General features: G+C 38.1%; 2 protein-coding genes across 2 annotated transcripts in view; both read left to right on the plus strand.

Moving 5' to 3' along the window:
* Positions 1–17,278, plus strand: part of LOC140327771 (uncharacterized) — a 21,271-nt gene extending 3,993 nt beyond the window's left edge. Inside the window, exons 2-6 of the mRNA XM_072407113.1 lie at positions 4,239–4,325; positions 9,897–10,040; positions 12,557–12,630; positions 14,568–14,603; positions 16,818–17,278. Coding sequence (XP_072263214.1) covers positions 4,239–4,325; positions 9,897–10,040; positions 12,557–12,630; positions 14,568–14,603; positions 16,818–16,880 — 404 coding nt within the window. The 3' untranslated portion in view covers positions 16,881–17,278. The remainder of the gene's footprint in view (positions 1–4,238; positions 4,326–9,896; positions 10,041–12,556; positions 12,631–14,567; positions 14,604–16,817) is intronic.
* A 6,224-nt stretch (positions 17,279–23,502) lies between these two features.
* The window catches only part of ANK2 (ankyrin 2), a 281,636-nt gene continuing 277,471 nt past the window's right edge, over positions 23,503–27,667 (plus strand). The window contains exon 1 of the mRNA XM_072405742.1: positions 23,503–23,909. The gene's annotated coding sequence lies outside the window, so the exon portion shown is untranslated. The remainder of the gene's footprint in view (positions 23,910–27,667) is intronic.

Genomic DNA, 27,667 nt, shown 5'->3' on the forward strand with positions numbered 1-27,667 from the left:
CTGCCAGAGAGAGGGGGTAAGGACTTATGGGTAGGGTGAATGGGGATGAGGTTAGGGGAAGGGAAGGTCTTGCTGAGAGTATATGGAAGGGGGATGCTGTGTGGGGGACCAGGGTTGGGTGAGATGTCACCAGGGAGTAACAGTAAAATAAAAAGGTACAGGAGGACAGACAGAGAAATAATGAGAGTGAAGGAGCAGAGAGACAATGAGTTGTCAGACTGAGGAGGACAGGGAGTAGTGCCAACAAAGAGAGAGCAGGGTGAGTAATACATTATTCCAGATAATAGGGAACCATATGCATACAATAAACAATGTGGCAAACTGAAGTCCAAGAGAAGCAGTCCAATAATATGGGTTCAAGTGCAATCAATGTGCAATTCTTACTAAATTTACTGATGTCTGTGTGGATGCTGACCTCAAAAGAGTGGAGTTGGACACTTCTGCGTTAGACAGTTGCCTACAGAACGGGTGCCATTAAACTCCTATGAAGGTCAAAGATAATTAAATGTAAAACTAGCATTTATAGGCTAGGGCAGTAAGGTAAGGGGGCACAGTCAAGCCTTCAAGTTTTACTTATTCTGTCTGGAAAGTTTTAAATACAATGGGCCTGATTTATTAAACCTCTTCAAGGCTGGAGAGGATACACTTTCATCAGTGAAGATGGGTGATCCAGCAAACCTAGAATACATTTCCTAAAATAATTTGCTATTTTCTAGCAATTGTTTTCATTCCTGGACCAGATCCAATTCATGTTTGTTGGATCACCCAGCTTTACTGGTGAAAGTGTATCCTCTCCAGCCTTGGAGAGCTTTAAAAAATCAGGCCAAATGAGAGAACTATGGGGAAAGGTGTTTAAGGAGGATGATGAGTGGAATTAGAACACTATATATATTTCAAGAGGTTGGAAAGTATCTTTTTGCTTTTGTTGATCTATAATGTTTAAAGACCTGTTAAGACAGGCTTAAGGATTATGTTGATGGCATGAGTTTGACATCCGTTTTAGACAGTTCTGAGATCATTCAACACTCTTAGAGGTGCATTTTACTTGCAGTTGACCTTTTCCTGGTCTTTCTTTTGACTTGATTTTAGTTGAATGTGCATTTCTGTAGGTCTAATAAGTAAAAATTGAAAACAAAGTTGACTGCAAGCTTTTTCTACCCTGTTTCCCCGATGATAAGACACTGTCTTATTTTTTTGGAAGGCCAAAATATGCTCTAGGGCTTATTTTCAGGGGGATGCCTTATTTACCCATGAAGAAGACTACAGTACACAGTTATTGTTCATGTGCCTAAAAAGGGGGGGCTGTCTTATTTGATGGCCCTGCCTTATCATCGGGGAAACACGGTAATAGAGCATATATTTCTACTTAAAACCCAACTCCACTGTGCATATGTTGCAGATGCAAAAAAAAGTAGAAGAAATATCGACAAAGTGGGGGTAATTCTTTTTAGACAGACGACACTGAAACTGGTGTGCCAATTTGAATATTTTTTCTCACTTTTTATTCTGATGACAAGTCGGGAATTTTGGATTTTATTTCTACTTCACTTACACTAGTCAAACAGAAAAGGTAAATATTTCCTGCAGGGGCAGAGACAGCAATAAAAATCAGATTTGGGCTATAACTCTACCGTAAACTTTCCAATTCAGAAAAAAAAATTCAGGCAACCTCCAAGTTACGAGGAGCAATAACAGGCAGTATTTGCTGGGCTTTTTCTGGCATTTCCAAACAATTTCTTTAGCGTTAAGCTACGTACACACGTCAGATTTTTATCTGCCGTGTGTACAGTCGGTGTCGTCCATCGTCCGGACGACCGACCTGCCGGATCCACGGACGATGCACCGTTCATGCATCGTGCACTCCCTTGTCGTTGGAAAGGATCGTGAAAGATCCTTTCCAACGACAAAAATTGCAAGTGTGTACGCAGCTTAAGGGTAAGTGTTAAAGGTCGTGTTCAGGTAATGGTAATTTTATTTTATGGGTTAGGTTTCAGGTTAAGGGCTAGGTTTACAGTTACGATTAAGGGTAAAGGTGTGTTTAAAATCTATTTAAACATCTAATTACATAGTATATATATTCATTTTTACTGCTTTACCACCAAAAGGATTTGTAATTTTTGTCATTCTTATATGATTGCAAAAAAAATCACTCTGATTCCTAGATCAAAGATGCTTAATTGTGTCACCTATTAGACTGAGCAGTAAGAAAGATGTGTAAATCACAAAAAGAGCTGTACAACTAAAACAGTTAACATACATTATATGTAATTAATTGTGTCTGTTGTATTAATGGTTAGTAGGAAGGCCTAAAACAATGATTCACAATCCACTAATAAGATTTTAATTTAACAAAGGGGATTGAAGGTCCACATCATAAAGATAATGCTTTAACAGAAGTCTACAAATAACAGTTTTTTTAGCAATATATTCAAAAATGAAGTGAAAAAAATATTTATATATATATATATATATATATATATATATATATACATTCATACTATTTCAAGTATGTTTCAAGCTACCTAAAACGCCATCTGTGTTATCTCACTTTACATTACAGAACTGAATCTTTATGATCACTCTTTACTGTTTACTGAGTAGTGCTACTGACATTGCACAAGGTGCATCAGTTTGAAGTTATCATACCTAAAGCCAACTCCTTCCACAGTTATCATAGAGAGTGTGATAGAGAAGACAACAGATAACCTTGTATACAATGTGGGAAGGAATATAGATACACACACTGTCTAGGCTAGGGAAAATGTTTAAGGTATCTAGTGTACATAGAACGTATATGGGCACGTCCCCAAAGGACATGAAGCAAAGTGGGTGCTTAAATTAAAAAAAGGCATTTAAAAAAAAATACTTATGCAATCTAGAGCTCATGCATGAACTATAAATGCTATACTGTATTATGCAGCCTTTTACAAGTAGCACCAAGCAGCCCAATACACTTTGCAGAGTTACTGGTAAAGCAAGGCTCCCGAGATTCACACTGCACCCATTGAGGTAGAAATTGAAGGCCTTCATAAAATTTCATGGAGGAGTGAGATTTCTTAAGCACACTGCTTTTTCATTTAGATTGCCCTAGGTAGCACCCATATATTTAATGTCTAGGGGAAAACCAGGAAAAGTATAGCTGGGGAGTAAATAACTAGAAGATTCCGAAAGTCCCTTCAACCAGGGCTCTATCAGAGTAAGCAATTTTTGAACAGAAGAGAAAAGCTATACAACTGTGCAAGACTAATAAAGGCATTTACGTAGGAGTTAGAAGCTACCGCTGCTTTTCTGCATGTGTTTTAGCATTGAGAACAACATTTGCGTAACCAGTGAAGCTTCCAGAGACAGGCACCTAAACAAGAAAGGAAAAAGAATAGCAATGCTCCAAGCTGTGAGGTTATCTGTGCCAGTCACACCCAAACTATATGAAAGAACACTGTGTTAACTGGAACCGCTTTGTTGCAAAATATTACAGCCTTCCCACAATAATAGTAAAAGGACATCATGTATGTAGATATATTTTAACACATTGTATCATTCAAAACACTCTTGTAAATTAATTGATTATTTAACAGAGGCTAAAGACATTATTCAGTAAAAGTTACTTGCAACAGTATCAGTTCCCACACAAATGCATACAGGACCTAGACTACACAGGATGCTTTGTGAGTTCCACTCAAGTTTTGCTAACAGTGAGACCTACATGTTGCTGGAAATAGGGATTGTCACTGCTCACTGGAACCTTTCCTCTTTTACTATCCACTTTACCCCACCTGCAAATTACCAGTGGAAGGGAAGTAGGGAAAGAGAAGTCTGTTCTAGTAATCTATCAGTAACAGACCACATAATCACAGAAAAGACCACTAGGACAGCCTTTCTTATATGTTTGGGGATATGGGGGGACTCTTGAAGTAATTGTTCAGTCTTAGGAAACCCTGAGAATAATAAAAGTATCCACAGCTCACAGTACATTGGTGTGGTAGTCATGAAACAAATTCCTTTACATTGCTGGACAGAACGCCACTCTTATAGATAGCCAAAAAAGATCATTTGTGTTGGTGGTAACTGACCTAGGAGGCAAAAGTTGCTCAAGGAACATCTGGAGGAACCCTGGTTGAGAAACACTTCTTTGGAGTTTCCTAGCAGTACAGATTGCCCTTGCAGATCTAAAATGCGTTGACCTCTGCAAGATTATTTAGAATACTATTGTAATTGTAACATTATTAATTTGTCCCAAGGAGTTACTGAGACACCTTATCCTGTTACGCAAGTTCAACCAGTCAGCCCTGCTCCACATATAAATTCCACTGCTTCCGAACCCAAAGGTAAGTTTTATAGAACGTGAGTAATATTTTGCAAGATATAAAGTGTGTATAATGTAAAGGTGTGAAAACAAAAACTAATTCTTTATACACAGATATCCACATACTTTATGGAGTTTATGACAAACCCATTTGTGCTCTTCTTTGTTTTTGGAAGTTTTTTTTTTGCTTACAAACCCATATTGCATTCAAGATGTCTTTCTCATTTGCTACCACCTGGCTTCTCCTACATCACGGAGACACAAATTCTATGTCAACACACATTGTAGAGAAGCCCCTATTTGCATACTAAATTTGTATTCATTCAGGTTATTGTCACACAAAGATGCTAAAAAGGTAGAATGAAGGACAGAAAGATAAAAAAAGTGATCAAATGCAGTGATTTAGGAAGAGGTCTTTGAGGACAAAACATAGCCGTAGCACTCCCACTGTGGCCTATGTTCTTGCATGTTTTTAGCTTATTGCTTCACACGCTCCAAATAATTATGTACACAAAGCATAAGGACTACAATTCAGAACCTGAAATATAAACAATTTTTTTTTAAGAGAGCAAGTGGAACCTCTTTAAACCAGGGCTAAGCACTGGTGAACACTGTGAATCAACTGTTGATTTCCTTTACTTGAAAACTAATTTCTCTGGAACGGGGAGGTGTAAGACATAAAAAAGTTAGGTAAAATCGAGGGACTGTTGTGGCTAACACCACAAGATAAAAAAAAATTATAACAATTGTACCATGCTAGTCTGTCAGACATAACTGGCCACTTGCCTTTGTTTGAACCCCATTTTCTGTGGAATGGGGAGATGTAGGTAACTTAAAATGTAGTAGTAAGCACATTTCCCCCTTTGGCTACCTGACATTCTAATTATTAATCATGTTGTTGTTCCGGTTAGCAGTAGATGTTGTCACAAAACTGCAGGACAGGATAGTGGACCCTCTGTGTCACCAGCTCTGTTGGCAGAGACGTGCACAGGGCCCAGAGTCTAAGAAGCTGCCCGGTCTTCACCAGAGCCTCTAGAGGTGAGGGTGTTGCATTGCGGGCAACTGCCAGGTTGCGGCCCCTGTGCACACAGAGGCAGGTGACTGCTGACAGGCAGTCCTATACATTCAGGTTCAGGGCTTAGTGTGCTCTTTTTGAATTATAACATCACAATGTCCCATCACATTACAACAGAAGTAACACAGCTCTCTGCATATCATGTCAGTTATTACGCAATTAGAGATTTACATGTGTCCAGCCTTATTCATCTGTATGTCATTTTATAGAATAATTGATGGGTGGAGTACGAAAGGCTGGAAAATCCAAGTAATACAGGAAGGAATTTTACTATGTGTATGGTGTGGGAACAGAAGGTATATTTCAGGTTGCAATTGTTGTAAACAGGTGTCAGAATCCACAATGAAAACCCTAAAAGTAGTCTATCCTACAGTATATCCTATCCTTTCCTATACAGCCATAAGCGCCACATTTATCAAAGGATTCTTCAAGTTTTAATTTTAAGTGAACAGAGCTCACTTTAACAGTGAGATTCTGCCCCTAATGCATTAACACAACTCTTCAACCAAAAAGAACCCACCTCGATCATTGGTCTGTTCCCAGTGAAATCCCACCTCCACTATCCATGAGAGTGGAATGGATCAGGTCCAGAACTGAAAACATTTGCTAACTAATAGCAAATGATTTTTAAAAAATTCATTCTAGGTTTGCTGGATCACCCAGGTTTTCACATAATAATCTATGTTTTCCTGTCTTTGTTGCTTTTAGAGCTGTTTTAATATTTTGCTTAACTTTCCTAATTCAGAAACAATGAAAGGTTTCAATAGGAAAAACCTGACCATGAAGTTAACCAATCGCAGGAGGCATTTTGTTGGAGGATGTCATTGCTTTTAGGGACAAGTACAATCATATGAAAAAGTACAGACATACCATTTTATCTTATATGTAATATTTATACTAACATATTTAAATAGGTATTGTTATATCTAATATTACTACAGACATTTAAAAGGGGCTTTAACTTGTGTTTCATGTGTGTCTAAATATAAAGCTGGTATACCTAAAATTAAAAACACAATTTTTCAACAAAGATAATATTAGGGGTAATGTCTTACTGTGGGGGGAAAAGTAAGTATACCCACCGCTCCCATAAGCTGATATTGTCTCCTTTAGCAAAATCACTTTTTGTAAGCATTTTGCAAACCTTCTTACTGGTGTCTGACACTGATCAAAGTGGGGTTATGACTACTTCTCAATGCAATATTCTTTCAGTTACCGTATGTTTTTGAGTTTCTATCCATAACCCTATATTTCTAACTTTTGAACCATTGTTTGATGGATTTGCTAATGTCTTTCAGTTCATTATTGTGTTGTGTATACTTCTGTTTTACCTTAAATCTTTAAACTGTTGGCTTCAAATTCTTGTCAATCACAATACAAGGTTGTGGGTCATAAACAAGCTGATTCCAGCAACTGCCCCTGCTGTTGGTGGTGGTGAAAGAGGCATGTGTACTTCCCAAGCTAACCATTAAACAATCATTTAAAAAGTTGCACTCTGATGTAAAGTCCATTTACAAACTAATTTCCTATTGTTGGTACTGTAAAAAACACAATGTATTATTAGAGTCCCACCATAAACATGCATCACATTTTCCGCCTATTGTTTCTTTTTTCTCTTGTCAAGCCCATTTAATATGATGCAGAATTCAGAGTTGACTCAATTGATGAATGCAAGCTGCTCAGACCCCCAAAAAAACCCACACTATAACATTTCCACCAGAAATGCTGTCTTTAGGTTATGTCAAATATGTCTACTGTTACTCTAAAGAAACAACACTTCACACATACCCCTAGACCTGGCAACAAGTGGTGTGGGTCTCATTGTCTCCCCTACCTGTAAATACAGAGTCTTTCCTACCCCACCCTTTCACATTATCATCTCTTTTAAAGTCCACTGCCAAACTGCTCTCCATTACCTCCTCCTTTGGACTCTCACATAACTTAAAAGCCCCCACACACTTTAGACCTGGTACTTTCCAAACTCTGCAATCTCACCCACCTTGACAACTTTGTCTTTCAGATCACAACCTTATCACCTTCAACCTATCTAACTCTTGCCCCCCTTTGCCATATCCCAGACCTTGTCATTGGCAGAGAGATATGCGTAACCTTGACCACAACCTATTCTCAAACTGCCTACGACCTTAACCCCCACCCTAAAATCACATCTCCAGATAAGGCTGCCACTCAGTTCAACCACAATCTTTCTTTGGCACTGAATAATGTTGCCTCTGCCACCTTCCACTACCCCTGTCCTGCTAACCCTACCCTGGCACAACAATCACACCAAACATCTACAAAAGACTGTTTGTGCAGCTAAGCGCAAGTAGAGGAACTTTGGCCCCAGCGCTAATTTCAAGGACGACAAAGCAAGAGTACAACATTGAACTCACTGCCACCAAGTAAAACTATTTCTCGGCTGTCATTACCTCTCAAGCTTTGAAACCACACAGCCTCTTCTCAACAATTGACTTCCTCCTAAACCTTTCTCCTGCTCCCCCACAACTACCTTAACTGACGAAGACGTAGCCACCTACTTTGGACATAAATTAGACAAAATCAGACATGATGTCTCTGCTCAGTGGGCCACTCCAACCATTGCCACCCCTTCAACCTGTAAATCATCAGTGGCCTTCCTCAGCCCTGTTACTCTGGATGAAATCTCTTCTCTCATCATCCCCATCTACTACCTGACCGCTTAACCCTATTCCCTCTGATCCACTTGTGCCCATTCCTCCATTCTGGCCCCTGCCATATCCGAACTATTCAACCTCTCCCTTTCTACTGGTATCCACCCATCCACTTTCAAACATGCCATTATTCTCCCTACCCTCTAGCTATTGTCCAATCTCCCTTCTCCCATATGTTTCCAAACTTCTTGAGCACCTTGTCTGCAAACGACTTGCCGATTACCTGAGCACCAACTCTCTCTATGACCCTATCCAGTCTGGCTTTCAAGCTACCCAATCCACCAAAATAGCCCTTACGAAAGTGGCCAATGACCTTATCAGAGCTAAGTCTCAAGGCAACTTTTCCCAGCTCCTTCTCCTTGATAATTCCTCTACTTTTGACACTGTTGGTCACCCCATTCTAATCCAAATCGTGCGCTCCATTGGTATCAGTGACACTGCTCTTGCTTGGTTTGCTTCCTACCTGTCTGACCGCTTCATTCAAGTATCTTTCAATGGTAATTCCTCTTCTCCCACTCTCCTCCCTGTTGGTGTCCCCCAACAGTTGGTCCTTGGACCGGTTCTCTTTTCTCTGTGCATCTCCTCTCTCGGTAGTGGCATTTCGTCCTTTGGTTTACAGTACTATCTGTATGCAGATGACACTAAAATCTATCTTTCCACTCCTGACTTGTCTCCCTCAGTTCTGGATAAGATTTCATGCTCATCAATCTCATCATGGATGTCGGACAGATTTCTGAAACTCAACCTGGATAAAACCAAACTCATTATCTCCCCCCCATCACATTTCAAATCTCCCATATTAGGAACATTTCCAGGTCCTGTCACTTTCCCCTGTGCAACATCTCCAAAACCTGCGCCTACCTGTCCCCAGAGACCACTAAATTCCTTGTACACGCTCCTATTTTCTTTTGTCTGGACTACAGTAACATCCTCCTCTCTGGTATTCTACTAACCTGACTCTCTCCTCTACAATCTAAATGCTGCAGCCAGACTCATTCATCCTTCTCATCGCTCATCTTCTGCTGCATCTTTGTAGTTCTCTAAATTGGCCTCCATTTTTCCTTAGAATTAAATTCAAGCCCCTGTGCTTTGCCTTCAAATCCCTACACGGTTCCTGTCCCACTTACCTTTCTGACCTGATAAAAAAATACACCCTTAGCTGCTCTCTTTGCGCTCCCAGAAACCTACTGATTACTTCCTCACTCATAACCTCATCACACGCATGGCTCCAGGACTTTTCTAGAGCTGCCCCAACTCTCTGGAATGGTCTTCCTCATCCTATTCCTCTTGCTCCTACTTTCTGCTTATTTAAAAGAGCATTAAAAACCCATTTTTTCGATCTAACCTACCTGTCTTCTTCTGTCTTTTGAAACCCTCACTATTTCCCACCACTACATATCTCCCATCCTATTGTGTGTTACTTCCCCCACCTCCTAAATTGTAAGCTTTTCGGGGCCGGGTCCTCCTCTCCTCCTGTGTCACTGTCTGTATTTGTTTGTCATTTGCAACCCCTATTTGCAACCCCTATTTACCCCTATTTATTGATTGATACATACACAATAGATTGTTCCAGAAGGCCTAGATGTTCCCTATATGTTCCATGTTACACTGTAGTCTTGTTCTAACTTTTTTCACACATCAGTGTAAGGACAACTCATTTAATCACTAAAAATGTACTGTCATGATAATTTGTTAGCAAAATTGCATTACATGCCTAATTATTTATTATAATTATACAGCTGATAGTTATTAACATGGTTGATCAGTTATCCACTCCAAGTTGAAATAGTCTAAATCGTTTTATTTTGTTTTTTTTTCTTTTTTACAGCCACTGACAATAAAGTTTTGATAGGTGTTTTGGTTGGATCAGCAACTGCAGTATTTCTGGTTTTGGCCGCTACGATAGTTTACTTTAAAAAATATCGCAAACCAGTACAAGCACCAGTATTGGACATTCAAAAGCCAACTCTGGGTAAGCATTGACTTATATTTTTAAAAATGGTCATAAGAGAAGGGGAATTTACATATATACTAATAGCAGAATGGCTGAACAGCCATTTCTCTGACCCTGCTTCCTCCTCTTGACCTGATATATGGACATCTATAAAAAAAATCCATTGCCTACCTATTTTGGTAAATGATGTCAGAATGTTTGGAATTATGCTAAAGTGTGGCACAACATACACAGGCCTATAGTGAAAGGTGGTGTATCTTGCTGAATGTTAAGAATAATGTTAAGTTTATATGATGCATAAAAGTCAGTATATGATAAGATAATAATCACTTTTCAAATCACAAGCATCTAAAAATTATATTTTTAGTTTAGACAAGTCATGGCTTAGGCTAGCTGCTCAACTGTTTGCAAAAATGCTTAACAGAAGACTCATCACATGTCCATTCTGCAATAAGGATCTTGCCTGCTAAACTTTTTTCTTATTTAAATTTAACTATGCTGTAAAACCCGATCTTTTCAAAGATTTGGGACCTTCCTGAATAGGAATAGGATGGGGGCATAAAACATTTGTGCCCACCCTTCATAAAAGGTCCTCCTTGTGTCCAAATATGATCCCACAAAGATCCATTCAGTGCTAGCTGTCCCTGCTGTCCAACTGGGAAGAGACCCTCCCATTGTGTCCAGGGAATCAAGCAAGGGGGTACCCATGGGGCAGCTATCCCTTGCTGCCCCTGCTAAACACACTGACAGGGTTCTGTCCAGGGGGGTCGAGCCCTAATTAGTTTACCTTTGTTCAGCCAATCCAGCTGACTGACCAGCTATTTGCTTACATGAATGGCTAAACACTTAGGAATATTTAAAGGAGCATTACAACAGACAGTTTGGATTTGAAGTTATAATCTATATATACATTTTGGTATACATGAGTTAATAAAGTAAAATTCTGGGGAAAATAAAAAACTACCTTTGCAGTGGGTCTTCCCCTGCACTGTGAGGGCTAAATGTTCGTCTTTGTTAGGGTTCCATTACAAAGCACCTTTACTCTACCCCATGTCCAATTGGGTTTCTACTTTTTTGAGGCTGGTCCCCTAAAGACACTTCTTTGGAGACCTATCCATCGATTACTGGCCTCCGACATCATCACGTACAATGCTGAACGTACAGTCTTGCATTGTAGGTAAGGATGCCAAGGGCCCATCCTGAGCATTGAGCGGGAAAAAAATGTCTGAAATCCAGAGGAGAGAAAAAGGTAAAAAAAAGTGAATTTTTAATTGCACCCTATGCACCAAAAGAAAACAAGGATACAAGAGTAGTTTTTTTTTAATTTTCCAGATTTTAACTTTTTTTTTTTTAACTTGATTTATAGACACAGAAAGGACAATGTACAAAGTTATAACCAAGATATCATCAGAACAGTACAAAGCCAGAGTAAGAGAAAACAAACAATAACAGGCTCAAGGTTAGTGTTACAAAGATCGGGCAGTAGAAAACATCAGCAATATACAAAAATCATAACAAGTATCAGCAGTTCGACATATTACATTGGTATAACATCATTTGTGCCCTTTCCTTGTGTGAGAATTAAACATACTAGCAAAATCACGTCATGTCCGACTGTGTCCTCCATTTTCCAAGATTTTCCTTGTGCCAAACAATACATGAAATTAAATAAAAAAAGGGGAACATAGGTTCACAAACCACTGAACCAAAATAAAAACAACCAAAACTCGGGGTAGGGGGTGGGGGAGGGAGGAAGAGAAACTTTTCTGTTCCGGTAAATTAGCACCTTATTTCTTTTTTTCTATTTCCATGTCATCTCTATGTCATGGTGTGTCTTGTCACTCGAGGCATAAAGTGGATCCAATTTAATGGCTTACCACACTACCCATAGGGGGTCCCGATCTTATGGGAAATGTAAATTGCACCACGTGGAATAGCGATACCGGTGCAAGACTTGGCACAATTCACCTGGCTCCAGGGAATATTCCATATAAGCATACCATTTATCAAAACATTTTGTCACAGCTTTGTCATCTGCGTCTCCCACCTCTAACAAATCCCGGTATAACATATCCATTGAGGATTCTATCAGTTTCAACCGAGGTGGATCTGCGTGAATCCACTGTAGCATTATTCCCCTATGGGCGGCCAGTAAACACAAGGATTTCCAGTTTTTTTTTCCCCCTAGCTAGTTTACATACCTGCACATCCCAGTTCCCAAACACACATAGAAGAGGTTCCATTACCAACTGTAGTTTTGTTACTTTCTTAATGTTGGAAAGGACCTTGGTCCACAGTAGTTCAGATTTTAGCTTTAAACTGTGCAAGCTTTGCATGACAAAATATTAAGATTTTTTTCTCAAGTATTAAAAAAAAAAAGGGAACAAAAAGGGGAAATTGGCCAAAAGGCACATAGCTCCAAACTTTGCATTGATTAATGGGTAACATGGTACAACACCCTACTACAAAAAGATTGAAAGTAGTCACAAAACATTACATGAAATAAATAGCTGTATTGTGCTTCTGCTTCATAGAGAAATGTCCTAAGCTACACCACAATGAAGGCAGAAGATTGCCATCTATTCCACCTCATCCTCCTGTTTACCAGGTAATTTTGTTTTTTTAAGAAATCTGTATTTTTTTTGTAACAGATCTTCCTGTGCAATGTTCTTGCATTTCTCCCATATAATGTGTTGTCTGCTCAGATTAAATTGCCTAATATATATTATGTTCCACAATAACAAAAATTAAAAATGTACAATTAAAATGTACATAATGCATACATTTAGGAAAGGAATACACAAGTGCATACACAAGTAAGGAAGAACATTTATGTAAAATCTAAATGTAACCCCAGAAATACTAGCATGTAACCTTTACAATAGGTGCCAGTTAAAAAATAAAAGCACTTGTTCTACCTGCCACAATTTTGTGATACTGTTTTGTTAGTCCTGCAATACAGTTACCCCTGTTAAACAGAATATTTAGGTCCTAAATCTTCCTTCAGACTAAACTACAATCTAGTAAACTTGTTTGCACTATTATGTTACTGAACAGGCTCCTGACCTACAATGCAAGAACCAACAAATTGGTTGTTGTACATATCTTTATACACTTTCATCAGCCACTTAGTGTTAAGAATTTTAAATCCTAATTTTCTTTAACAAGCAAAATTCATTACACAATAACAATTGTACAAAATTGTTTATTCAGTTAAAATAAGAAAAACAAAAAGCCGTTGTCAAGTGTTGGATATCTGACGTGCTTATCATTCTTTTGTGGATATTTATTTATAATAATATATTTATTATAAATATATTTATTCATAATAAATATTTATTTTATATGTATAAATGTACACCAAGTGAGAACTATTATTGTTTATATTATTATTTTTTTGTAACTAAAGAAGAGAATAAAAGATTTGAGAACTAAAAGTTATAGAAAGTTTTATGTACCACGTGGACCTTGGCTCCTAGCACCCTTTAGCAGTGATGTCTATTTGTAAAGGGGCTGCAACAGTGTTGTTTTCATTTATTGTACTGTAACATGTCCAGTCTCCTATAGCATGTTATACGTCCATAGCCACACCAGTGACACATACACAGTCTTAACTATGTGCTTATCCTATCTAGTAAGTCTAATATAATATTTTTCAATGGATATAAAAAGTGTACTCATGCCTGTTAAAATGCCAGGTTTTTGTGATATAAAAGTTTATTCAAAAAATTATTAGTTTGAGGGTGTGCACACTAATGCAACCAGCTTATCATGTATTATTTATTTGTTATATTTGTTACCCTAAGAGACTTGTTTGTTTTTTAATTGAATTGTACAGATTATAGGTAACATTAATGATGGGGAAAAGTTTTGAAATTATTTATTGTTGTCTCGTTTTTTACATCACAAAACCTGGCATTTTGGCCGAGGTGTGTACACTTTTTTATCCACTGCATTTATATACAATGGCTTGAGAAAGTATTTCGACTACCTTTCTTTCATTTTTTAAAAATTTTTTATGCCTGATGCTACAATCATTTGAATTATTTTTTCCCAGTAATCTTCATTCAGTAACCCACGATGACAAAGTGAAAACAAAATTTTAGACAATTTAGTACATTTTCCAAAAAGTAATCTTGCTGCTAAGATTTTACTGAACCTTGATTGGATTCCACCTGTAGTATATTATGTTGGTTTAGCAAGCTATGGGAAGGCTCACACCTCTCCATAAAAGTAAGAGAAGCGACCAAGAACCTGATGGTCACAATGCTATGACTGAGCTCCAGAGATCCTGGGAGGAGATCGGATTAAGTTCCAGGAGGACATGAAAACCAACCTAGAGTTTGCAAAAAAAGCATAATATATATAAATATATTAATAAAATGTCATAATTTCTTATCATCTGTTGCCTTTCTAAAGATCACAACATAAATAAATACATTGATCAGCACATTACACATTATAACACTAGATACTGTACATACTTTTTAAAAAAAGCAATACCCTACTTTTTTACCTTACCTTTTTTTTTTTTTTGCTTTTAAGAATGAAGATAAACATAATGAAGAACATCCATATGAAGTAAGTACAGCTCAGTACTGTTCAGGTTTCAAAAACTTATGACTGCACATTAGCAATAAAACATAAATAACTTTTTTTGAGAGGGTTTGGAAATAATCTAAAAAAGATTTTACCAGATGAAAGTAAAGTAATACCAGTGTGTACGACTTGCTTCCCCGACTCCTTTAACTCACCAACCATTTTGCAATTTTAAAGTTTTGCTTTTTTTTCAGCTGTCATTTTAAAGTGGAGCTCCGGGCTAAATCATAATTACAGGATGTAAATTCTATACATATGGCCCACATAATCCTAACAGATACTAGCAACTACAGTTTAATACCCTTTTCACCCAAACTATTAGAATTGTACTCACTTTGCTACAAGTCTGACTAAAGTTTTATATCATTCACAAAACGGTTAGCTGTGAACCAATGTAAATGCTGATGTAAATAGTGGTAAGCATTCCTATTGGCTAGTAGATGTTAGGGGCAGTAGTACCATGGCAAACACTCTGATGTTAGCTGCTTGGAAATGTTACAATGCCAATTGCTCTTCATGTGTGTTTGAATGCAGGTGATGTCTTTGTTTCCTATTTTCCTTTAAGTCAAGGTGCATAAGTCCAGCTATACAATTTACTCACTGCCCCGAAACATTAATCACAAAAAAAATTCCCTACTACTTGTTTACAAATTATTGTAAATTATTACAGATAAACAGTTGATGAAATAAGTTTACCAAACTGTCTTCTGTATATCAAATCATACTGCAACTCTCAAGTAAAAAAATATAATAATTTACCTCCTGATTACCACCATGCATTTAATTTAAAAACATTTTTTAGCATAAACAAGTTTACAAAAATCACCTGACCATCCATATCCAATACATTTTCTGTTGCTTTGTAAGTTTAAGAGATACTTACCTATAAAGAAAAGAAATTGGGAGGAAATTTGAAAGGCCAACTCCGGGTATGTTTTTTTTACCTTTTTGAAAAACTTTAATATTCCTTCCTTAATTTAACTTCTCGTACACTAAATATGCATCAGAAACAGTGAGACTTCTCCAGCTGCAGAAGAAAAAAATTACTCTTAATGGGAGGCGACCAGGAAGAAGAACTCTTTCTTAGAATGATCACAAAAGATAGAAGATATTAGCTGTTGCTTTATCCCACCAGTTTTCATTGATAACTAAGATGTTGTTTTACTCTTACTATGCCCAACCAAAGGAAATATTTGTTTGCTTTATTTTTACTATAAACACTATTAACTCAATAAGGAGTTAGGCTCTGTTATGTGTGCTTAGGATGAGTTGCACACAAAAAGGGTGTAGTTGAAAAGATGAAGTGTAGAGGGAAAATTTAAAGTTAATTCATTTACTATGGTAAATTTCCAGTCGTAAAGGTAAGTTCTAAGCTACTAATAATAGTTTGACCAAATTTTTAGAGTAGGTTCAACCTGAAAGTTTTATTATAGTCATTGTATCACTTTCTTCATCTGTTGGCATAGTTAGTGTTACACAATTTGGTATGCACAGTTTTGCAAACCCTCCAAAGTGGATTAGAGTATATTAAGTACATGACATATGTATGAATTTACAAACTTTTCTGAGATTTTTGTATACTTTGTTTAGTAGTGTTAATCTTTTGGAGGATGCTACAGTGTGATCATACGGCTATAAAAGCAAAAGGAGACTTAGCTTACGTAAAATATGGTATTAATACTCTGCAGAGGGCTGAACATCCAGTTTGGCATTATGTTATAAGTAGGGATGAGCAAGAATGCCACTGGAATTCTCACAAAAATTTCCGATGGTTTTGCGAAATGTCGGCGAACCGATTTCGCGAAACCATTGGAAGATCGAATTAACCTCTAATGCCAAAGGATCGCAGTGGATTCTTAGAGCTGCAATCATTCTTGCACCCCTGAAAATCCTGTTTCCCATCCCCGGCACTAGAAATTAAATGGGGACAAGTCTCCCCATTAAAAACCTCTAGTGCTCCCTGATTGGCTGAGGAAAGCTGCATTCATTGATTAGCGCAGCCTGCAATCTTTTTTTTTTTAATTCGAGCTCGATCTGCGAATTTACACACGCCATTCTTGCTTACAATTTCGGCAAGCGATAATGCAAGCGAATTTTTTTTCTCGCTCATCCCTAGTTAGAAGGTCATGTAAGAAAACATAATTTATTAGAAAATGTTTTTTTATAAGTGTCTTTACGTTGTCTTTCCTTTGTTAGGATCTTGCATATGTTTACTTGAGCAGTTCCTATCATGATCTTCATGGACCACCACGAACATGACACATTGAAACATGGTCATCTCAAGAAGTCTTTCCGCTTGTTAATACTTTCATTTGAAATGTACACAATTGATAAGCCCTGATAAGTGAAAATGTGAATAATATTTTCATTGATGATTCCACTGCTGTTGTTGATATTGATGATAATGTTGTGTCTCCATCTACATATGCATTATAATGTCAGGTCTAAAAATCCTATGCGAGATCTTCCAGTTTTACAACTATACATACTTGTAGGACACTGCTGTGTTTAGAAGTCATTTACAAAATGTGTGCTGCGACAAGGAAACTTTGGTGACAGCTGAAAATACTTCTCTTACAGACATGTTTTTTTTTACATTCATGAGAATGAATAAGGCGTTTCTTACTACCGAATCTCAAAGCAAAAAGCACATTTGTAAATACACTGTTCTTAATAAACATGTTTTTTTTTTCTTTCTTTTTTTTTTTTTTGCTTGAAACTGGGCTACATTGGTTCATCACTACTGCATATATGCAGTTTACATATATGCATTGCATCTGCAGTATTGTATCTATTATCACGCAGGTTTCCTCAAAGCATGGCAGAACGCATCTCAAGCAGCTATGATTGGTGCACATGCTTTATACAAATTAGTTTATATCCTAGTAATCAGTACGAGCGTTTTCCACATTGCATAAAAAATTCATGACTGAAAATGTGACTGTTGCTTCACCTTTGTAAGAAATTCTGATCCTGTGAAATTTTTTTTTTCAACAAATATTTACTGGAGAGAATTCCAGCCACAAAGTCTGAAAAACTCTAGTGTGACCACAGCTTTAAACCAAACCTATCTGCATTTACATTTACTAACACCAGTGCCCCAAAAGGCCATTTTTTCAGAAATAGTTATTGAAGTTGCCTCTCAAACTAGGAGTTTTGAAAAAGCTGGACTTTCCTCAGGAAGTTGGTATTTGCAGATTGCATTGAAATCAACTCTAAGCTAAGTAATTAACAGAGCTAAGTAATTTGCAAGTACCTGAGCTTTTTTGTTTGGCTTTAATCCTGCCATTTTTGGTACATTTATATGAGACTGTTCTAGATAATAGATGCAGGTGGAATCAGGCATTGCTTTGCTAACTATGAGCACATAAAAAAAAACTGTCCAGAAAAACTGATCTGGTACACTAAAGCAAAACTGTCATTAAAAAAACAAACACTTACCTTTACTTTCTAAGACCCCCAAATCCCCTTGTCCCTTGAGTTGGTCTCACGCAGTCCCAGATTTCTTCTTCTTTTCAGCATGGAGGGACCAGAAGGCACTGCCATCTTCCGAGTTTTACATTTTTTACATTTTTTTTTACCGGTCCGTGGCTGGTGAGTTGGGGGCCGCAAATTACAAAAGGCAGAAGCGCAACCAGCGGGAATGTGGGCGGCTCTCCTCACACTGCTTACACAGGAGCTGCTGAGAATAGCAGAGCAATGTATGTAAAGTTTACACTTCCCTGCCATTCCCAGCAGCTCTGCCGCCTGACAGCTCACCAGCTCTCTTACACTTCCCTGCCATTCCCAGCAGCTCTGCCACCAGACAGCACTCCAGCTCTCTTACACTACTCTGCTATTCTCAGTTAGTGTGCTGACAGGAGGCCGAGCTGCTGAGAATAGCAGAGTAGTGTAAGCTGTACATACACCGGGCAGGGGCAAAATTTTATTCTATGTCACCAGGCCCTGCTGTCAGAAAGGATGGGGACCACTGATTTAAACAACAAAAAACAATGAATCTATTATTAAAGCAGGGAATCTGGCATTCACTGGGACATTCCTTGTTCAGGAGCCTTTTGCTACCAATACTATGTGTTATGAAACACATTGATCAGCAACATTCTCTATCAGGGAAATGTTTGAGAGAATGTCAGATTCACAGAAAAAGACCCCAAAAGTTTACTTTTATGTTATTTTTCTAAAATTTGATAATAATATTACTACTATAACAAGTACTTCAATTTACAAAATAAAAAGTATCAAAAACATATAATATATTTATATTTACATATTATAATATTTATATATTAACTAATTTATTTTAGAATATTTTAGACATGTTGTTTATTTGCAAGCTACTTTTTTTTATATCTCATCATTTATTTATAGATAATTGAAATCTGTATTCAGTCCACTTTTTCCTTTGCCAGTAAACTGAAATTAGCATAGGACAACATATGCAAATGTCTATCTTTCGGCTATAACTTTGCACATATTTTTCAAAGTTCGCTGCATCTATCATAGTTGTAGACAGTGAAGGTCAAAAGAGGGTGATTGTAAATTCTCCAATATTTTAGGGCAGAGAGGTGATATGACAAATACAGTAACCCACATATTTGAGAAGATTTGTGCTGTTCTGTCCTTGCTACACATTACCCTATTGCTTACATGACCTGCTGCTAAACTACACTTTACCTCAATAATTGTGTGATCAAATCCTGAGGCTGTTTTTAAAGAACAGGGCAGAATAAAGAAAAAGGGAGTAGGGAGTAGAAACAGAAGACATGTTATTATATCAATATACATAAAATGTGTTTTTCCCTGAATAACATATGTACATTATATAGTACAATTTAAAGAAATTCTGTTGTTTGTGCCAATAAAATATATACCTGTAACTTCTATATACTATGCTAATATTATTTCACACCAGCATTGTAATTTGTAAAAGCAATTGAAAAACATGTAATTAAAGAAAGAAGAAAATACCAGCAGTGCCACCTTTACCACTACCTTTGCCAGTTTTAGAATTCAGCATTTAGTGCTGCTGCAATCTTCATTCTAAACACTTTGCAAATAAAAAATAGCATGAAAAGTTTGCATTTACATGCATTTATCATTGTTATCTAGCCCAGAATGGCTACAAAATTGGCTGGTGATTTAAAAACAAAACTTCTTGACAAATATGTGTCTCTGATTTATCTATTGGTTCCAAAAATGCTTTGCAAATTTTTGCAATTTTGAGTAAACAGCAGTTTATTGAACAGGAGTATAAAATGTAAGCCGTTATTTGCAAGGTTGGCCATCCCCAATAACCTCCAGGATAATCATGCCTGTGGAGTCTGTTAAAATGAACACTGACATACAAACACTTATGAAAACAATTCATGAATCACTTGGGCATGCATTCACATACACTCTTCCATCTACATTTCAATTTACATTTCATTAAAAAAATACAGGATAGAAAAAAATGCAAAGAAGCACATACTAGGCTTCTAAAGAAATGGGTTCAATGTAAGAAGATCATCAGAAAGCAAAGAACTTCTGATTGTGTGTTGGCTTGGAGTGGGGTAGACTGGGTGTGGAAACAAATTGGTTGGTAAAAGAGTAAGAGGATGGTTAGAGGTAGTTGGCAGGGTCAAATTTGCACAGAGCAGGATGTAGCTGTTGACTCTTATGTTGGATTGTGGGTTGACAAAGATTAAAGTGGATGTAAAATGAAAAAACAAAATGTCACCAGGAGATAGAGCTAATCAACAAAAAAAATATGTGAGTCCCTTTTGACTAAGTGTAGAGTTTGGCTCAGTATGCAGCACTGCCAGCTACCACATGCAGGAATTACATAATCAGTGGTCATTTAAAGCATACCTAAACTCATTATTTTTACTTTACATGGAAGGGTAGACAACCCTTCCATGTAATGTAAAAATGTTGTTTTTTTTTAAGTGAAACACTCTTTTTTTAGAAAAAAAAGGATGCAGCACTGCCCCTTTAAGTCTTGACCGCCACGGCATATTGGGAGCGCAGAGCCTCCTGGGATACCTACATCACACATCACGGGAAGCTCTGGCTGCTCTGGGTATGCACAAAAGGGACATAGGGGAAAGAGATGCCAATCTCATGGATGAGCAGTGAAAACGGCTCTCTTTTTTTCCCCTTATCACCACTATCCTAGACATGTGCAAGCTTTCAGCGAAGTGGGTGCCGAAATGTTTGAACAGTGATTAGAAGAAGGAACGAGTTGAAGCATCCAAAGCCATTTTGGCCCATTTTGAGGCTGCACACGACTTTTTGGCTAGGTTAGTGACTGAGGATGAAACCTGGCTCCACATCTATGATCAAGAAACCAAGGAACAGTCAAAGGAATTGCGCCACAGAGTGTCCCTGCGGACGAAGAAGTTCCGAATCCAGAAATCGGCCAAAAAAGTCATGGCGTTCGTTTTCTGGGACAAAGAAGGTATTCTGTTGGTGGACTATCTGCCTCAGGGCTCCAGTATCACCGGGCAGTATTATGCTAACCTTTTGGACCAGCCGAAGGAGGCAATTAAGAGGAAATGCCATGGAAAAGTGACCAAAGGGATCATTTTTTTGCAGGACAATGCACCTGCACACACGTCCAATGTTGTGGCTGCCAAACTGAACACCCTGGGTTTCCAATTGGTCCACCATCCCCCCTACTCACCTGAACTGGCCCCTTCGAACTAATATTTGTCCTGGAATTTGAGGAAACATCTGAAGGGGCAACGTTTTGAAGACATTTTTAATGTCAAAGATGCTGCTGAGAGCTGATTTGCAGCCCAACCAAAGGACTTTTATTTGAACAGTCTAGAAAGTGGCTACAGCAGAAACATGTGAAGATGCTGGAGTGCCCATCAGAGTCTCATGACCTCAATTGAAATCATTGAATCACTTTGGGGAGATCTCAGCTGTATAGTTAATGCAAGACCACTCATCCAGGGGATCTGGAGGCTTTTTGAGAATAATGGGCAGCTAAGAAATACAGGCCCAGACCCAAAACTATCACTTTACTAAAAGGAGCAAAACACAGTATTAGGTACGAAGGTATGCAAACCTGAACGTCTCATTACTTTCCTTATTGCTATGTTTTGTTTAATGGTTCCACCATTCTGTGATGTCTTACAGTTTACTTTGTACATTTTTCATCCAGTACTGCAGAGGGTGACTCAGGTGAGATTGCAGCACAGTTACCACAGCTGTAAAGACAGTAGAGGAGAGAACCTTCCCAAAAAAACAACAAAAAAACTATTGCTAATAATTTTATTCTCATGGATCTACACAATGCTGCACTACAGACCTGGACTTTCACTACTTATTGATATATGTTTTTGTAACCTTGAAACAGCGCATGGTAACTGTTGTCAATGTTGTTTCTGCAGTAATAAATATAATAATAAAATATTATTATAAAAAATGATTGAAACAAAAAGTACATTTTTTGTGCCTGATCACTTGTTGTAAGTATATTCTGAATGAAATTTATATGAATCTTGCATGAAAACATTTATGAATAGACCTCTTTGGGCTCTATTTATAAAACAGGTAATCAGACATTCCCTCAAACACTTCCTTGTAGGAATCTTCTAGGTCCGTGTGTTTCAATGGCACTAATTGATTCCCACAAATTTATGTTGTAAAGTGTTTTTTTGCAATTTGGCCAGATTCTTGGCTAAATTATATCTGGGCAGTAGAAGTGATAGTTGTACTTCATGATTACCATTGCACCTTAATTTTCAGTGGTTCAGTTCACACCCTATGGTTACATGTGGTTACAAAGTGACTAACATAATATTAGTGCGTTGTGCATAGCAATCTTCTAGCAGTGTTTCCCAACTTCCTCCAGAGCTTCCTTGAGTAATAAGCAGTTTGTGACTCTCAGGTAAGTTATCACTGACACCAATGATCTTTTTGGCTATGTGTAAAAGTGACATTCTTCCCACTGGTTAGCAATGTAAGTGTCAATCTTCATGCTGACCACCACACTAATGTACTGTGAGCTGGTAATATAGGAAATATAGAAGTGGTTTGCTGAAGACCTGAATGTTATTTCAAGGGTTCCTTCATGTTAAAAAAATTGAGAAACACTAATCTATCATATACCAATGCTAAAAGTGCATTGGACATGCTTATTGATGGATGAATGATATATCCATCCCACACACAAAGCTCCCACCTTCAAGATTTGGGTTTTGTGGCCAACATTGGCACAAACAGCAACTGGAGTGGAGAAAGCCCAGCACTATGTAAAATATATTCACAGATGCGCCATTTAAAAGCACACACATCCTTTTTTATCAAGACATGCTCAGATTGTAAACTCTTTGGGGCATGGTTCCCTCCTGTGTCACTGTCTGTATACGTCAGCCATTTACTACCCCTATTTAATGTACAGCGCTGCCTAATATGTTGGCGCTATATAAATCCTGTTTAATATTATTATTAATAAAAAGTGTCTGTCAGTGCTGTTTGTAGTAGTACAGCTATATCCTATATGAAGTTTTTGTCATGCTCATTGGAGGCATATTAGGGTTTGCCATCACATTGAGTACCAGACGCCTTAGTGACCAGGACAAATAGGTTCAATCTCCCCTGTAGGAACTGAAAAACTGACAGGTGGTTTTAACATTCCTGACTAAAATAAAGTCAGCGCTTCATACAGAAGAACCCTATGCAGCCATTTTTGTAGCCATTGCTGTAGTGTCATTATTGTCTATAATTACTTTTTATTGACTTTCTCCCAATAATGAGCTCCCATGCCAATGGCAGTGTTGGTTTTGAGGTCTCAGTAGAAGCCCAGCCTCCACCTCAGTCAGTGTGTTCCTGTCAGTTTCCCTGTGAGTGCTTCTATAATAATCCAAGCACTAGCAGGAGCAGCAGCCCTCTCCCCCCAGTGTGTCTCTCACACTGCAGACTGCCAGGCTCTGAGTGCAGCCCTCTTTCTGCAGCTCTCTGCTGACTTCTATTGCAGCTAAGGAAGGTCATTGCTTCTCTGACTGTCTCTCACTGCAGTCACACACAGGACACCTGGCTGCCAGCTCTGGGTCTAGGTACAAGCCAGACAGAGGGAGGGGCACACTGCAAGCACCAAGATCTTCCCTATGCCATAATCCTATGAGGAAGGTGTCTGCCTGCAACAGGAGCCTCCGCCAAAAGCCTGCAAGAAAAGGGACTGCTTGAAAGGAGGGAGGGGACAGGAGCCCCAGCTGCAAGAAGATGGCCTCTCCCACCTCTGCCCCTTCTACACCAGGGGGTGGTGTGTCTCCCTCTATGCCCCCAAGGATACGCCAGGTGGGTTGTAGTATGTGTGAATGAGGTGCAGTGCTTTGGTGTCTCCTCATTGCAGGGTGTGTAAAGCATGCTGTATTATGTGAGAATATGCTGCTGTCACCCAATATGATAATACACCCTGTTTGCTGCATTGCTATGAGCGAGCCTTTATCATGAAGAATGACATTTGGGGCTCAGCCCTCTCTGCTCTGCTCCTAGACCCGGGTAATGACTATTTCCGTCATTCTATGACGTCATGACCACGCCTTTTATTGGGAACAATGACACAGTAACCCAGCATTGATATCATATAAGGCATGATGGAAGTTTAGTGTAATGGAGCACTTGTTATGTTATGTGCTTTTATTGTAAAGAAAAAGCCCACTCAGTGCTATAACTTGGAGTACTATAATTACTACAGATTCCCCGCAGAATACTACAAATGTACACACATTCACTGTGCATTGTGGAAATTCAGTTTTGTTTAGATGCCGGCACTTCCATTGGACAATTTTAGGGCGATCCTGTTGCTGGTGACACTTATCACTAAAGTTCAGCTTCCATGATGACCTATGCTACTGGAAACACTGCTCCAACTTTATCTCTAGGAAGGGCATGTTGCTGTATGGGAGCAGAGGAAGACCATCCAGTAATGTGAAAAGAATTTTAATGACTGTCACTGAGCATACAGTAGTGGCTTTGTGGAAGAGTCCCAGTATGGGTGTCAGGAACTTTAAGAAGGGTATCTCATTAGGAGAAAGAACATTGGTGTCATGAGTTCTAGAAAAAGTGTGTGTCAGTGATTTCACACTTTTATACATTTTAATTTGAGGGCTTTAGGGATTCCCATTACTGGAGTTCCCATTTTTAGGGAACAATTAAAGGGCCCACAATTTATCCATAAACCACAAGTGGAATGAAGTGCCTTGGTACATTTTGGCAGGTATCAAGTTCAGGCAACCAGTGTTCATTCAGAAGTGGAATGTCTGATTTGGCTTTATTGCCCCTTTAAAGTGCACCTGTATGTATGTAATACACGTCTGCTAAAATGCCAGACCCTGCAATTGATAATAATTACCTTCTAGGATTACTTCATTACACCATACACATGCTGGGCGAAAAGAAAAATACCCAAGGTTTCTAGGTTTAATGTACATCTGACTTACATTTTGGCTTTCCATGTAGTATAAACTGTTGCAGTGGCTCACAGTAAATTGGATCTAAATCCGCGCAGCTCACCTATCTGCATTCCAGTGCCGGGTGCTGCCATCTTACTTCTGTTCTTCCTGTTCCAGATGATCCTCTGCCATCTTGATTGGCCATGCGGTCTTGAAGTAATTACTGTGCAGGCGTGTGGAAATTCATTCATCCTGGCACACGTAAGGGAATTTGGGAATGCCCGGTTTCCCTGGCAACCGAAGCAGACGCTGTGCATGTGTAGCTCAGCTTTGACTTCAGAAACCCAGAGCAATCAGGCAGGTAAGATGTGTTATTGCAGAAAGGACATCACCTGTCCCTTTCCACAATAATGACCTGCCTGATCATGCAAACATAAAAATGGAACTTGAGTTTCATTTTAAGGGGTCTGTTTATAAAGCAATAAATCTGACATTCACTGGAACATTCCGTGATGGTGAATCTTCCAGGTCCATGTATAAAGTTTAGGTACCTGCAGTATCTTCCTGTCTTTCTATCATAGCCAAATAGTGGGCTGCCCTGACAAGATCCCTTTATTCCAAGTACATGAGTTTTGAAAATTGTTAATATGGGCTCACATTCATATTCACCGATTACTATTACAGGATAAATCACTGGTTGAGGAATATGATAGGAGGGTTGGGGAGGCTGCTGCAGGTACGTGAAGCACCTCATGGCACCTGTACTTCCTACCTACAGGAGTTTGCCCTCTTCTCCAAAATGACAGAACCCTTTAAATATCTAAACAGCAAACCACACCTATTGCTTGAGTTCACTATTCAAATTGGCAAAGTAGCAAGAAAAATACCTTTACACCTGGCAATCCCTGGATCAGAAAGGTAATTTTTAACAACAGTTTGTCCTATGCCCAATAAATTTGATCATTAAAAGCGTTATTGTTGAATAGCCTGAGATTTCCAAGTAGGCTGTATTTTGCTGAATGGAAAACCCCTGGTTCATGATTTTCTGGTATAACCACCCAGAAGAGCTGCAGTGGATATCTTGATCTATGACATTGCAGATTACTGAGATCCAGGTTTACAGTATTTTCCTAACTTAAATTTTAAATTGTAAGAAATTTTCCAAAGTGCAAGTGTTTAACCTGTTTTTAAAATGGCAAATAAAAGATTACAGGTACAGGTTTTAGGTTGATTAGCAATTCCCAATTCACATCCTGACATATAAATGGGTGGGCACATGAACTGTGCATATTTGCAGGTTTTCACCCAAGTTTGTAAAACAGATTTAGTTCTATGGACTATTCAATAAGGTTGTGGTGAATGCAATGTAAAAAATGCAATTTAAAATTTGCAATGTTTGAGGTATGTATTAAATATCCATTTGTTTTTAGTGTGTATATAGTGCAAAATGTGTTTTACGCATTAGATATCTTAGTATATTAAAGCAGTTGCATTGTGATATGTTGCTTCATAGCGTAACTAATCTATATACTGCAGTATGAACATCTTTCAGATGTCTATGCAGTAAAGCTTTACCTGCACCACTGCAATTCTGTATGATAATTGAGGTCAGGGATGCATTCAGAACAAATTACATATTTTTTTATTTTCTCATGTTTTACGTTTTATATTTTAAAGCATATCTCTATTCAGGTGGATATTTAGGCAATTTAGAGTATTGTTTTTCTATTTGAGAAATGACATCAAGTGGGGTGGGTCGCTGGCCAGCGTCCAGCTTTCCTAAGAAAAACATCAGGCTGCAAATGCAATGAAGTTCTCATTTTATAAATGCTGCTTGTTTGTTATAATGATCCTGTGGCTTTATTACCTTAAGTGACTATTCAAAAGCAAGTATTCAAGTAATACATTTTGAATGTACTCCCCTTTCCTGATCTACACCCTTGTTTATGGTCAGTAAAAAAAATGTTAGTAAAATTGTAGACCATCTTTATATTCAAAGTTAACGTAAAGGATGTTTCCTCTTTTGGAATTACTCTGTCCATCTATTCCTCTCAGTTGTTCCTCACTTTTGTCTAATGCATAGACCTCTAAACAGATGTAATATGTACCTATAAAAGTGTTACTACATTTAACTTTCCATCCAATGGTGCATTTGGTATTTTAAAAATCAATAATGGTAAAAAAGCAACCTTTTTGTCATAAATGGGGCATGGCAAGGTTGTATCCTTATCCCATAGTAGGTACTTTGTGCAATAATGTTTCCTTCTTTTCCACCTCAGAAAGTTGGTAGGTGTGATTGAGGGGGAATTTCAAAATTTTAGAGTTGTTGCTACAACAAGTAGTAAAGGTAAAATTATCCAATGTGACAGTTGTATAGGCCAGGTATTCCCCTGGTATGTTTCCAAAAGTAAAATCAAAACAATGAGACAAAAACAGTATACAATAACCCAATAAAAGTTTAAAAACTTCTGTATTGTATCTGAAGTTAAAAAAAGGTTTGGCTTAAACATACACCTCCTACTTCAACAATACATCTGTAAGAGACCTTAGAGTTACTTTCCAGCAAAGCATATAGGTAGAAGAAACTCAATGAAGCAGGAAAAGCAATACAAAATAAACTGCTGCAGTACTACTCCAACTACTCCTGCCCACTCCAATAAC

This window comes from Pyxicephalus adspersus, chromosome 3 (assembly GCF_032062135.1).
Source record: "Pyxicephalus adspersus chromosome 3, UCB_Pads_2.0, whole genome shotgun sequence".
Lineage (NCBI taxonomy): Eukaryota > Metazoa > Chordata > Amphibia > Anura > Pyxicephalidae > Pyxicephalus > Pyxicephalus adspersus.